The following is a 14,603-nucleotide window of genomic DNA, read 5'->3' as shown; positions in this document are numbered from 1 at the left end:
CCTATAAACTGGAATGGTAATGATCTCCCTTACAGAGTTTCTAGAAAGAGTAAAAAGGATTACTGCAGGCCAGTTGCTTCTTCACAGTGTCTTGTGTGTTGTAGGTACTCTACAAATGCTGCCTAAACATGGTAATCATTTGAATGGATTTCCGAAGACTGACGCAGATACTCCTAGGATACTGCAGCCATGGATGAAGAGCCAACTGTTAAGTATGTAGTTGTCCTATACCTACACAGTCAGTTCCTTATGATCCCTGAGCCAGACCCTGGGAACACTTTACTTACAAAATATAGTCTATCCATTCTGGTGTAAAAAGTTGTTGGCAAGGCTGCTCTGGGTTCTAACTAGGGCCAACAGGCTACTTTTGGTATCAGGCAGCAAGAATGGTGAGGCAACATCATGGTGTGTCTGGGCCCTGTTTAAGCACAAGACAGACTTTGAACTTTAAACATTTCAAGTAAGTGTCAATTTCTGTTTTCTTTTAAGGCACACTGTGCATATGTCATTTTGTCTAAACAGGTGGGGGAAACGCCAAAACAAACAACAGAACGCTTGGCAAGCAGTGGCGATGAGGATAAAGATAGACTGAGAAGCGGGTTCCTACCTCTGCTGAACAGGGTGGGAGGAAGGAAGGAAAGTGGGGAATGTATTGGACTGATACTGGTGCAGCTCCCGGGGTTACTCAGTTTCAGTGCTGGCCATGCAGCTTTTGGGGGTGGGAGGCAGCCAGGCTGTTTCATCCTTGCCCGCCGACCATGTGTACCCTGTGTGCTGTGCTTGTGTCAGGACTAACAATGGCTTGATGACAGGGGAGGGGCTTGAAGCAGGGCCCATTGACTTTTGACCACTCCTATTAGTACTAAATTACAATGAAGAGTGTAATTGACCAGAGCGCTTCAAACAGAATCATATTCTTTGAAATCTGGGCAGACCTGATGTCTTCAAAAGTTTGTGAAAAACACTACAAAAAAGCAATCCATGCGCATCAACAAACATTATAGATTTCTCTCAGCTGCATTTGCCACAAACTTTTGAGGAACTCTTGTGCATTTCAGAACCAGCAAAACTATTAGGACTAAGAGAAAGCTAATAGTTCAGACAACTTACCACTAATCACTTGGTAATGGCTAAATATTCAGAGTACCAGTTGCTTTCTCCTGACTTGATTCCTCAACTGGATCCTGAAAGAACCTACAGGCAGTTCTGGCAGGGCCAGTGTATGAGGTGCATGCCAGATTGTATTTTTAACAAAAAGTAATTTCTTTTAAAATCTTTTAAGAGATAAGAGGCTCTGTTTTCGGCAGTGATTTGACAGACACACCCTGATATCCTCCATATGGACTTGCACCTGGAGCCTCATGGATGCTTGGTGAATGAATGGACAATAATGTGTACACAAGACTAGGCTGAAGTGCTGGAAAGGAGTAGATGGGGAAAGTCTTCTAATGTTATGTGGCAAAGATATTTTGAGAGGGGAAACATATTCTGGAATATCCATGTCACCATTCGTTTTTTTTTTTAATGTGTATAAGAGTTGAAGTTTCTTTGCCAGTCTGAAAATCAACTGGTTCCCATGATCATTAAAAATCACTGAAAGACAGTGATTTTTGCAAATCTCCCAGTAAAATGAAGTCAATTGGGACCTGCATCAGTCCCCAGCAAGTAGGCATGAAGGTAATATCAAGGTTAGAGTGCTTTAGCCTGGTTTTTAAAATGCTGTGCTTACGGACGATAGCATGACTTCCAACTTGGTTAAGCAACTGAAGAGACTTTCATTGCATAAAAGAATCAACTGGATAGTAACAAAAGGAAAACGAGAAACTGGCTCTAACAAAATTCTGATTAAACTTTCTGCAATGCCAGCAGTGCCTGTCCTTTGACCCCAACTTTCTCCTTGGAACAATGCAAGGCAGCTATGACGACTAGAGGGTCACTTTCTGTACCTGGCTTTGTAAACTCCTTGAAGGCAAAGCATGTGCCTAAATGTGTCCTGTTACTGGAACATTCTGGCACTTAGAGGCCTTGTGGTTGTACTGTTGAGTACACCATCCAGGAGCTCTGCTATAAAGGTCTATGGTAGAGAAAAGTTGGATTTTTCTATATCCTTAATTCTAAATAAGCAACCTGAGAGATAGCTTTGAGATACCAGAAATGAACACACTACCAATCTGCCATGTTGCACACAAGATAATCATATTGCAAAGAGAATACGGTAAGTAGGAAGTATGGAGGAGAAGATGCAAAGCATACCGCAAGTGCAGCACTGGCAATGGAAAAGGCTTGCAGCAGGCAAGGTGATCAGAGGGTATTTTATGGGGTTAATCACCTGGCTTTTTTTTCTTTTTACTAGTGTATGTATTTTTTTTTTTTTGGTATAGGAATTTATGAGTTTCTCTTCTGTATTAAAACATAGAATCCAACAGGACAGATATCTACAAATATGTACAGTTTTGTGCAAGTAGTACATACTGGCAAAGTACTTCACACAAAGTGATCTCGTGGGGTGCCGCCTATGTTGGTAATCACTTTGTCAAGAGAGGCAAGCAATTTTGGTGAGAAAATAATTTTAGTAACAACCTCATGAACTCCTTTTAGAAGTCTCTGGGCTGTTTGTGTCCCATTTCTTTCATTGCAACACTAGTTTGGCTTCCATAGGAAGGGCAAGGTTGTTGGCCATAGGTGGCCAAGACCTGCTTCCTGTCACCTGGCTTGTCTGATCTGCTCCACACAGCAGGTGGGCACTTAGTGCTCCCAGTAGGTGTGGGACAACACATGATGGAAATTGATTATTTAAGTCACTTTCTGGGCTACAAATATGTTTTCAAAAGAGAAGAACACACGAGGAACTCTTCAAATAGTTTGAGGAAATGTGAATCATAAAACAGCTATGCCTGGGCTTCTAATGTTTTGGGGTCCAAAATAAACATCCTTTCATCCCATTTTCTATGAACTTCTTTGAGCTACCCTTGTTGATTGACTGTTTTAGCCATCGTTGTTCCATTGTTTGACATCAGTGATTTCATAGAACATGGAGACATTTTAAGGATGAACTTGAAATGCAGAATTCAGAAAAGGAGAAAAACATCTACAAATGCAGATGTCACCATGATAATTTAAGTAAAATGAATGACTACAATATTAGTGCTTTCATTTTCCTAGAGCAGCCTAGGCAGTCAAGTCCCAAAGCACCCCAGCTAAATATATGAGAGAATATCCACTGAAAAAGGAGAATTGTATTCAGGGTTTAAAAACCGAACTTTCAATATAAACAGAATATTTTATTGCAAAAAAGAAAACAAAATTTAAAAAGGAAGAAAGGTGAAGGGTAAGAGGAGAGAGGGTGGGGTGGTTAGGGTAGGATAGTTTCTGAAAACTGTGTGTATGAAATACATGAAAATGTTCCCATTTATATAGCAAATTTTAAACATTTAAAATAAGTACAGCTGCATTTAAAAATTTCCCGAGGCACTCGTGTGTGTAAATGGTTTGTGGCTATAATTCCTTTGAGTTTCGATCACTTGATATTTTATTATATCTGCAGAGGATACGTTTTTCTTTGTTGAAGCACCTCATTTGATTAAAAATTGTTTTTGAGTGGTTTTTGGCTACCAGCTCTTCCTGCGGCTTACTTGGCTCTGTTTAGTCCAGAAGCTGATTCTGCTTCTTCTGTCAAATGCACAGTGGCACTGCTACCTGTTCTCCTGAAGGCCTGGCACGGCCCAGGCAGGCAGCTGACCACGCCAGCGTGGGTTGTACTTACAATGCGAAAAGAGTACCGATCCTAATCGCTGAGTTCCAGGGCCAGAGTCTAACATGAGGACTCTCCCCTTTTGAAACAAGGAGAAAATCTTGTCTCAGAGAAGAATGGACAAATTATGTCAGCTGGGTTCAGGGAGATTCGAAGTTACTGGCCCAGCTGACTGTGGGCACAAGTGCCTAGGTACTTCTCACCGTGTCTGCTGTGGATTTCTATAATTCTCACATGGTAAGGCACTAGCTGGAAAAGGCAAAGCATGGAGGATGTCTGGTTTTTGTTTCCATCTGGTTGCCTACTATAAATGTGGGATGTGTACGTCTCATTGTTATGTGGCTGGGAGAGGTTCTTAAAGTAACAAAATTCATTCTCTGGGCTTCGGAGAAAATGTCACAAGATTGAATGCCCCAAGCTTTCAGACCTTCCTGGACCATCACAATGACTGAGACGACCTTAAGTCACACATCTTGTCTACATTCCAAGGATCAATCTTGCCAGTGTTCCACCAATTTGGTGTCACCAAACCTGTCTAATTATCTTCAGTTTGCGGGCAGCAAAGTTTCTTCAGCTCGTATGTTTTAGCAGCACCACTCCCCTTTTGCTCATGTGCCAGACTCCCAGAACAAAAACACCTTTGAAATTTGTAAATTCTCTCTGACTGGTCCCTCTAACACAAGTCGCCTCCAAGCTTTGGTGTGCCACCTTCAATAAGAGTCCCCAGATGAGACCTAGCCTTGCTTATTCGGTTCTGGACCCATCACTCGTCCCTATCCTGACTCCCCTCCCTAAGACAGGGAGGGCCAGCCGTGTTCCAGGGGCAGGGAATGGAGTGACAGTGAATGTAGTTAGGAACATGAAAGGCAGTTTATTCTCACGGTTCAGTCGCTGGCCCACCCTCGGGGCTGTTGGAGTGGCCTACCTTGGCATGCAGGCTGTGTGGTTTGTTGGAGAGGATGTCTGCAGCTTCCCTGCAGCGGGTGGAAAGGTTCAGGATGGCAGCAGCTGCTGCTATGTGGGTGTCTTCACTACATTGACCGTAGCTATAAGAGCTGGCACGGCTCGGGCTCTGTGTGTGGGCGCCTGTACTAGGCAGTCGATTAGGAAATTTCACTGGATTTGAAAAATGCTTTGCTGTTGAAGAGAGACTTGATTAGCAATTGCACGTAAGCAGTTTTAGTTATCAAACAGATTTGTCTGTTAAAGATAGAACTTCTTACATTAAAATGTGTGAGGAATACTGCATACTCCATTATGTTAGTACCTTAAGATCATTCAGAAAGGTTTCCACAGAGACTACACGTCAGACAATGTGAATGCTGGGCTTATTCTCTTAATATTTTTTGTATTTACCCTTCATATATCAAGAATGATATAACCAATACTATGGGGCAGGTGCACTGGCAACATGTGTGGAAAAAAATGTGGATTTAATGAACATCAGAAAACCCTGGAAAGGGACTACAGATGCAGTGACATCTAAGAATTGAGTATCTCTAGTGGAGGAAAAAATATATCTTTTCAGTGCTTTTTTTCTGCAGATTAAGATATTACTTTGCATTTTTTGTTATTTAAGACAAAGCTTTGCTTTGGGCTTATTCTTGTTTCCATCCAACCAGATGGGACTAAATAAATGGTGGAGTGCTCAGTGAGCTGGCATTCAGTGTGGTTGGGGTGATGCAGAGAGCAAAGCACAGGCAGAAAAAGCTCTCAAGGTGAACAGAAAGGCAACTTAGGTACCAAGGCTGAGCTTGCCTTTTACATTTCTGTTGTGGGTAACAATGCATTGCAGAGAGAATTAACCAGATTTCTCCTCACTGTGGGCTATCTGTAGACATCACTCAAAGTTATGGGAGAAACACTCAAGATATAATGTGGGCTCAGAGCACAACATTTAGCTATTTGTTTTGATTACAGATTGCTTATTTGAAACAACTTCATTGTTATCTTTTATAAGACAAAAATTTAGAATATTGCTAAATATTGTCCCAACAATTACAAGGAGTTGAAAATGTCACTGAATGTTTTGTGGATTTTTAAAATCATTATCCCCACTCTGAGTGTACAGAATATTTTTAAACGTCACTTTATTAAACAGTATGTGTTGTGTGTATAAAATATTATATCTAAAGTCTGTGTATACATATTTTTCTCAAATCTAGTAGTTTGTAAGTGGTTATTTATGTTAGCTGGGACTATTTTGGCAAGAATGTCTTTGAAGTGGAGCATACTTCTCAAAGATAAACAAGTCAGTTGATCCACTGCTGGGTTTTACACAGCTAACTACTGCTCTGAAAGTGCTGGTCACCCTGCAGCAAGCATGCTGTGTTCTGGGGAGCCTGGTATGAGATCCCCGAGATTCCATGAACTCGGAGAATGAGGCAAAAAATCAGTATACAAAGGACTTGTTTTTTCCTTAGGGGATGTTAAGTCCCTGTAATGTAGGAAACACTTCCTGTGCTTGTTCCTAATGATTCCTTTTCCCCCTTTTCATCAGAATATTTTAAAACATAGAAACATAAAGAAATGTGTAAGCTACTTTATAAGAAATGTAGAAACACTCAGTTTTATATATTAGGTTATCTGAATTATGTTCTTCATCTGGCTATGTCAGCATTAAGAAGTTTCTGTTAATTCCTAAATTTGTGATTATGCATCTCAACCACCACATTTTTCGCTAAAATAGTCTTAATTCCTGAATTGTGAGTTTCCTCTTAGACTTTCCTTCCAACCTTCAATCTGAGCGCTTTTGCTGATTTAAATCTTTTAAATAATATTTCAACATTGTGTATTTTAGATTTTCATAATTTCAATAGTAATCAAAAGTATTATATTACAATAGCTACACATTTTCATTAAACCCATTTCCAGCTAAATGTGAGTTAAATATTTGTTTATAATTATTATATTTAGATTCAATAATAGCATCATATGACATGAACTATTCATGTTTTACCCATGAACTATTCACCATTTTACCCATAAACTATTCCACCATTAATATAAAACTATATAACTTCATGTAAATTTTTATAAAACTTTTATATCACTTTAGTAACACTGATCACCGTACTATTATTTTCTTTACTTCATTTCACTGTATAATATATTTTCCCTCCTGTTGGCTTTATGTAGGATACCATATATGAGAAAGCTTCAAAAAGTTCCTGCAGAACGCAATTAAAAGACAAGTTAATTTGGTGGACAAAGTCATGAATAATATTTTTATAATATGCATTTCCATGAACTTTTTGAAGTATTTTGTATTTTATGACATCCTTCCTACCAACACCTCCCCACACATACACACACATATGTAAGATACAACTTACAGAAAGGAAAGGTTAGGACTCAACACTTACATTCAGAAAATGGCGGTGTTTTGCATCCTTGCCCTGTTGAGATGAGTGGTCGTTTACCAAAAACTTGTGCATCAAAACTGGCATAATCAAATGGGATTTTTCCGAACTTCTCCTGCTCTTTTGACACTGTGGCTCTGGGAGAGGTGATGGCTTGTGATCGGAAATTGAATTCAATTTGCTTCACCAAGCTTGTCCTAGACACAAAGAGGTAGCAGTTCAAAAGAAGTGCAGTGAAATTATTAGTGAGCATGTTAGTGTCAACATTGACAGTGGACAGGTACTTCACTGTCTGAATAATCACAGAGACATGGTTACAGTGTAATAGCAGAGGGTCCCAGAGCAGGAATGAGAGGAAACGCTGCGGGCTATGCATACTTGCACCACTGCTGTGTGTTCTGCACCCCAGTGCACCACTGGTAAAACAGAAAGTCATGAGGAACAAGCATCTGCTATTTGTTAGCACTTTCAGCACCTTAGAGAAAAGTGTCATAGAACTATCAGATGTACTGGGTAAGGCACCGACAAGGTATGCACATTCTGCATGTTAGAACTGCTCATCAGATTTCTGCAAATACTCATGACAGTGACTGGGGAAGAAACGTGCTGTTTCTCTCCTTCTCAGAAGTGGCACTGCGCTCTGTTGTATTCTGGAGGGCTAGCAGAAGCTTGACACCCACGAGGAGCAGTGCAGACATCACAACTGTGATTCTGGAATTGTGAGTGTCTCCAGTTTCTTACCATTTCCCTCCATTTTCAGTATAACTGGATTTTCTAATTTAAGTAATATTTTAAATAGTATTTAAACAGTTCATTTATTAAATTGCCATTGTTTCAATATAAATCAAAATCACTACATTACTACTTAATGTATTCTCCAATTTTTTCAGTGTAGCTTTCCCAACCCAGCTCCCATACTCCTTTAGAGTTATATTTTGCTTAAACAAGAGTAACATAACTGTGCAACATTAAATTCAGCAAAAGAAAAGATAAATGGCTATCTGTTGTAGTCTAACAGCAAAAGAATAGAAAATGTCATCTTTCAGAATAAATATCAGAAATACCTTTTCCTTTATTTCCCAGCAAAACACATCTGATTCATTAGAATATCATGTTTCAATTATTCTTTCTGAATTAGGTAAAGCATTTTATTTTGGGTTGCTATATAAAAACATTTGAGTGGGTCAACCTTGTGGCACAATGAGTTGGTCCAGTGTCTGAGACCCTGGCTTCTCATGTGATCATTGATTCAAGTCCCAGCTCATCAGCTTCCATTCCAGATTCCTGCCAATGTACCTAGGAAAGCATTGGAAAATGGCCCAGTAGTTGGGCCTCTGCTACCCACAACCTGAGTTCCATTCACCTGGGTTTCAGCTCAACCCAGTCCTGGCCACTGAGACCTTTTCAAGAGTGACCAACAAATGGAAGGTGTATGTGTGTGTGTGTGTGTGTGTGTGTGTGTGTGTGTGTGTGTGTGTGTGTGTGTAGCCCTCTCTCTGTAACTCTTTCATATAAATAAAATATTTTTTGAGTGACTAGCTGATGTTGCCATACATAATTTGGTTTATAACTTTAAAATTATACAAGTGTCCTAAAACAATACTAATTTAAGGAAATGCATAAAATCAAATGACGTTGTTTTTATATTTGATAAATAAGTCTACTTAGCAAAAGCCTAAAGAAAAGGAACATTAACCAAGGATTCTATTTTAAGATTTTTAAAATTGTTACAGATTCATTAATTCACATTGCTCAGTGACATGTTTTCTCTCATACTTTGAATGCCAATTTTAGCTCTTAATTAAATATTTGGAAGCAAAAATATTAAGGGAAGTCATATCCTGAATATAATGAAACACCTAATTGCTGTTTTTGCCTTTCAGTGACTAGGAAAAAACAGTTATCTGGTTATCTTATTCCTAAAGTAATTTTTTAAATACATGCACACACACATATAGTTTTTATAGTAATGATCTTATAACTTAAAAACAAGCATAATCACACATCTAACAGTATTCAAAAACTTGGGACTAGTAAAAGGACCAATTGGAGTGGGACAAAAGGAGGATATTTTATGCATTGCAAGAATTTTTGTTTGTAAGAAATCATGTATATATATGGTTCTGCGGGATGAATACTTAGTATCACATATTTTGAGGGGAGCTGAAGAAAGCTGACTTTAATCAGAAAGGGAAGTTCTCCCTGACTCAGTAGCTATGTTACACAAGAGTGAATTGACATTTTGATCAATACATGTCATCATGTGCTTTATTTCTTTGAGATTGGCCTGCTGTATGCTACTTTGACAAAGGATGAGTTTTGAATGAAACTTTTGGTGGCTCTAGTAGTTCATTTAAGCAATGATAGTAGACTTTCCTTTCCAACTGGCGGCCCATGCAGGTCTGCTGGCAGCTGAGAATAAAAAGCAGGTCACAGTGGAGTGACAGATGAGGGACAAGAGGTCCACCCGGGCAGGAGTGTGACATAAACAGTGTATCAGGAGCTTGGTGGGAGTTACGTACCTGTGGGCCTGGTCAGGACACTGCCCGGTCTGGGAAGAATCAAGGTGACTTTTATCCTGGGACATTGCCAATTTTTCAGCTGCAGCAATTGGGCAACCAGAGAGACTGTTTCAAAAAAGAGAAGCAGGAGGATCTGAGTTGAAATGGAAATTTAATTTGGCATGTGCCTCACAGCACACTTGGCACACACTAAATGTTAAGTCATATTAATAGTTCACTTAGCACTGTTCTCAAACTAACAGATCCCAAAGGGTCTTGCGAACTACAATATCAACACTTGCTTCCTGTCCTCATCTCAGAGGCAAAATGTAAGAAACCCATTTCTGCAGTCAAAACACTATCATGGGACAATAACTAAAGGAGAAAACATCATCATAATTTAGATACAACAGGATACTTTTAACTGCAGTGTGTCAAACAACAAAATTTAACATAGTGACTCCATGGATACTTGATCTTCATATTGTTACTCAAATTTTAGGATCTGAATTTCATACCCATGCTTAAATTGGAAGGATGGACTAACCAATTTTCTGGTAAAATGAATATACATCATAATCTAAGTAGGGTAAAATGCACATGTAAAATAGCATTTTCATAAAATATATGCACACAGATTTATATATATATATAAGCACACATATGTTTTATGTCAGTTGTAATCTCACATAGTGTACACACTCCTCTTGGTTTACAATCAGAATCACTGTATTTTGAGGCCCCTCTGGGTGGGATGGATGGCATAAATGAAAACTCTTGAACAACTGTTCTCAGTGTCAAAACTGCAACGGTGAGGTTCCAGAGAGAAAAGAGGGCACTCTGTCCGTCTATATGGATAGACAATCCAGCCCAGCACCATAAGATACCTTTGGTTACCCTAATTGGCTCCTAACATAAAAAGGCTCAGGAAAGGAAATACTGAAGGGATCCTCTTCTTTTTTCTTCATACATTGAGAATGTGCTGTATTATTCTCTCTACATGGTAACGTAACTGACAGTGATGCATGGCTTTGGCAGCACAATCTCAGTTGGTTATTTGATCGGTGACAGTCCTCCCCCCTCCCACCTTTTTCTTTTTTGGCGGAGCAGTCAGCATCCAATGGGCATTACCTCCTATGGGTGTTGCGGTTGCTGTTTACATGCCCCCTTCCTGTGCATCCTGGAGTGGGGCACTTGAGCACATTTTCATGCATGGCCAGAACTAAGTAGAGATTATCACAAAAAAGGAAAGAAAAATTTGCCATAAGTACATAGTATACTAAGAAACTGATTTCTTAATTTCATATCCAAATGACATTTGTCACAGCAGGCTTCCTACATATATGCATATATATATATATATATACATATATACACATATACACACTCACATATTTTAAAGTTCACTTATTAAGTGAAATTCAACTTTAACCTTATAGTGGTGTAAACATTTTTGAAATTCATGTAGATGAGTTCTTCAAAAAATTCTCAAGAACATGTATTATGAGAAAACTACACATAGATGTCAAAATTTTTCTGCACCAAAACAAACTTTTTTTGCATTCAATTTGATAAGTGAACATTTTGAACTGCATTCACATCCAGAAGACACAAACGGGCACTTAAGAACTTCAGCAGTTAAATCCAATGGGCTTCTTCAAGTTTTAATTTCTCTAGCATGTATGCTTCAGAGTAAGCCTAAAGAAGACTATTCTGCTCATTTTTATTTAAGCCGAATGGCTCATAATCTTCTTTTCATTTTTAGAGCTTTTCCTTAGTGGAGAGGATAAAGACATTATCTGTCAAATATTATTTCCATCTTTTCGCATACTCTGAAATCCTGCACACCACCTTCTTTCTCTCCTAAGTGATACATCGTTTTCTTTGCTGTCCTTTCTCCCCACTGGTATTTGGTGACCAGTAAATGGATAAGGGTCAAGGGGAAGCATAGAGGTGAGGGCACAATGGGTAAAGCAAGGTGAAAGTCTGGCAGCATTAGCATGACCCAGAGAGAATTGGTGACTCGGAAAGTCTTCTAGAGAAAGGTAATGCTGGGGAATCCCCACTTTGGTGGCCTATAGGACCCAAGAGATGTCTCAGTCAATAGGTCCAACAAGTAGAGATGTAGCGCATTTGCACTGTACAGGTGTGGCAGCTCGCAGAGTGCTGTGGGGGAGACACAAAAGAAGGCCTGCTCTTACTCAGCACACTCAGGTGTAGCAGGGTAGAAGGTATAACACTAAGAACACCTGTGAGGGCAGCAGAGCAACATCAGTAACGTCACCATGCTGCATCGAGGCTAATGCCCTGTCCATGGCATGGCATTCTCTTTCCTCCTGGATATAGTGAGTTATATGCTGTTTTCTTTATGGGCATCATTTCCTGATGCATTGTTCCTGTCATACCTCAAATGTTCTAGAAATATGTTATGCTTCAAAACACATGATTGAATGGAGATTATCCTGAGAGAAAGCTTCATGCTTCCAATCCAAGTTCTAAATTTGAAGACAAAAAAGGGACATTGTGAAGTTGTAGCATACACCTTCTCCAGAGAGCAAGAAATACTTACTTTCCAGGGGAACCCTGACTTTGTGAGGGCACCCCGAAAGACTGCGGTGGTGGGGGTAGAGCCCTGTCACGTGTCCTGTGCCGTCACACCCAGGGATGGGGCACTTGGTCTCTCTTTTTTCAGGCCTTGGCGAATCTACAAAAAATGAAATTAAAGAACTCATGTGGTTATTCTCTGCCTTCCCATTCAACAGTGTGGCCTTGCAGAGTGACATTTACACTTTATTCAGGTTTGCCATCCTCAACATTCTTCACACATTGCCTTGAATAAGACCCTCAGCTAGAGCTGTGCAGACATAAAACATGTTTTCAATTTTCTTGGTTTTCTAAGCAAAGGCTGACATAGGGCAAGAGTGTTAAAATGCAGAAATGATTTTTTTGTTGTTGTGTCATATATTTTAGTTACAACCTCATTATGAAAAGTCAACCCTCTGCCCTGAAAAGAAATAAAAAGAGTGAGGAAGAAGAAAGAATTGATTTAAACTCAAGCCATCTTCTATTCAAAGAATCAAGAAAAAGCAAGATTCAAAATTGACAAAGCAAGGAAGCTACCATATCTGAAAAGTGCCACTCTGGCCTTGTCACTGAGCATCCTTGGCAGCAGATGGCCCCTGGGTTGAGGATGGATCAGCCAGCCACTCATCACATAGCCTGTTTCTGTACAGCAGCAGACAGGAGTGAGGCCCAGAGATTCTGGATGCGGTTCCTACCAGAAGGGCTAAAGAGAATCACAACTCCAAAACCCACAGTTACCACTTAGGGGCAAGCTGCAATGGCTACGGGCATAAGCTGCTGATTCTACTTTATATAGAAAGTGAAAGCTGAGACAACAAGATGATGATATGTGGGAAGGACAGAGTTGCTGGAAATGGAAGCACAGGGATGAGAAGTTGTCTTCCCAGGGCTCCGGAGAATGTGGCCTAGAGCTCAGGTGGAGTGAATTCACAGGTGCTGAAGACAACAGAAAGGGCCACTTTGCAACCTGCTTGGTCAGGTTGTCGGGAGAGACCAAAGATCGAGAACAGAGCAGGGCAGAAGGGGAGGGGTATAATTTTTACCAAGGGTTAGAGAAAGTGGGGAACTTACAAAATGTTTGTGAAAAATGGAATAAAAAGATAAGTTTATTTTAGTGCACGAGGTAGTTTTTTTCAGGATATGCATTCCCATGACTTAGAGAAAGACTTACATAAATATATAACTGAAGTGAAGACTAAACTGGAAAATTGAGACAGAACTCATGCAAATGAAACCTTATTCAGGAATGTTTGTGAATGAGATGATGAACAAACCTAAAATAAATTCTCATGGCCAAAACTGTCCCATGACTCCTGCTCACGAGGACACTCTGAACTAGAGAAAGTCTGTCTCTCGGCCTTCTGGGAGTGGAGCCGAGGCAGCCCCGTGTAAGTAAAGGAAGACTTACTGGGATTCTCAGAGCAGGGGACATTCAGAATAACCAGCAACCTGGATGCTAGAAAGAAAAAGAAGTAATATCCATATGGTTCTGCCCAACAACCTGCTGGGAGGTAGAATTCCAAGAAGGGCTCTGCCTAGCCCATCTTGTTTCTGTTTGGTGCCCAACACCCAGAGCAGAGGTGATAACCACCTCCTGCACAGTATACTGTGAGAGCAGGCATGCCCATGGCACCCCAGTTGTGGCACTGGAAATGGTCTGGGCAGATGGGGCACAGCAGGTGTCATGTAATGCAATTATACGGGGCATAGTATCAATAAAGGGGGTGGGGCCAAGGATTTTTCAAGCCTGTCAGGGTTAGGAGAACAACAGCTGTGGAGTTGTGGGAGAACAAGGCACAGGCAGAGGTAGGGATGTTTCCAGTGGCAAGCATTTGTTAGTGGGTGGCAGGACTTCAGTGTGATGGTGTTGATACTTGCTCTGTATTTTATAAGACTAGGAGGGATCTATGAACAGTCTGTGACATTCTGCAAGTTTGTGGATCTCTATTTCCACAGTTGTGCCAAATTTTGGGTGGATATGGGCCTGCAAAATTTGTGGATCACAGTCAAAATCCTCAAAGTTTGATCACAGTGAACTGGGGAGGGCCGACCCCATGGGAGTGTGTGGTGGGGAGAACAAAAGCAGCGCATGCATGTTGATGCCCTTCCCCCTTGGCTCTCGTCCAGTGGAGGCCACATTTCTAAACCGCATTGAAAGGGTTGGCGCGTGTGTTTCTCTTCCTCGCCATGCTGTTTGTGTATAGGAAGCCAGAGAGCGTGTTGTAGATAACGCAGGCTGGCAACTGCCCAGGTGGGGCCCACTGATCATGCACCTTTGTCTGCTAGTCTCTCCTCAACTGGGCCAAATAAAGATGCGGAGGAAACACTCTGGAAGCCAAAACCTGTTTGCATGATAAGAAGCCAGAGCTGTGGGTTCTGGAAGTCACTCCGAAGCCTGCCAACGGG

General features: G+C 40.6%; 1 protein-coding gene across 4 annotated transcripts in view; it reads right to left on the bottom strand.

The window, feature by feature from the left end:
- ST18 (ST18 C2H2C-type zinc finger transcription factor) overlaps window positions 1–14,603 on the bottom strand; it is a 98,074-nt gene that overhangs the window by 41,034 nt on the left and 42,437 nt on the right. For all 4 annotated transcript variants that reach the window (XM_040972712.1, XM_040972713.1, XM_040972715.1 and 1 more), the window contains 5 exons: window positions 12,184–12,318; window positions 10,746–10,836; window positions 9,636–9,740; window positions 7,117–7,310; window positions 4,677–4,888 (listed from right to left, as the gene is read on the bottom strand). In XM_040972712.1, the coding sequence (XP_040828646.1) occupies window positions 4,677–4,888; window positions 7,117–7,310; window positions 9,636–9,740; window positions 10,746–10,836; window positions 12,184–12,318 (737 nt within the window). The remainder of the gene's footprint in view (window positions 1–4,676; window positions 4,889–7,116; window positions 7,311–9,635; window positions 9,741–10,745; window positions 10,837–12,183; window positions 12,319–14,603) is intronic.

Source organism: Ochotona curzoniae, unplaced genomic scaffold (assembly GCF_017591425.1).
Source record: "Ochotona curzoniae isolate NIBS_2020 unplaced genomic scaffold, NIBS_Ocur_1.0 contig_2318, whole genome shotgun sequence".
NCBI lineage: Eukaryota > Metazoa > Chordata > Mammalia > Lagomorpha > Ochotonidae > Ochotona > Ochotona curzoniae.
Note: the sequence above shows the minus strand (reverse complement) of the source record. Positions and strands in the feature narration are given on the sequence as shown.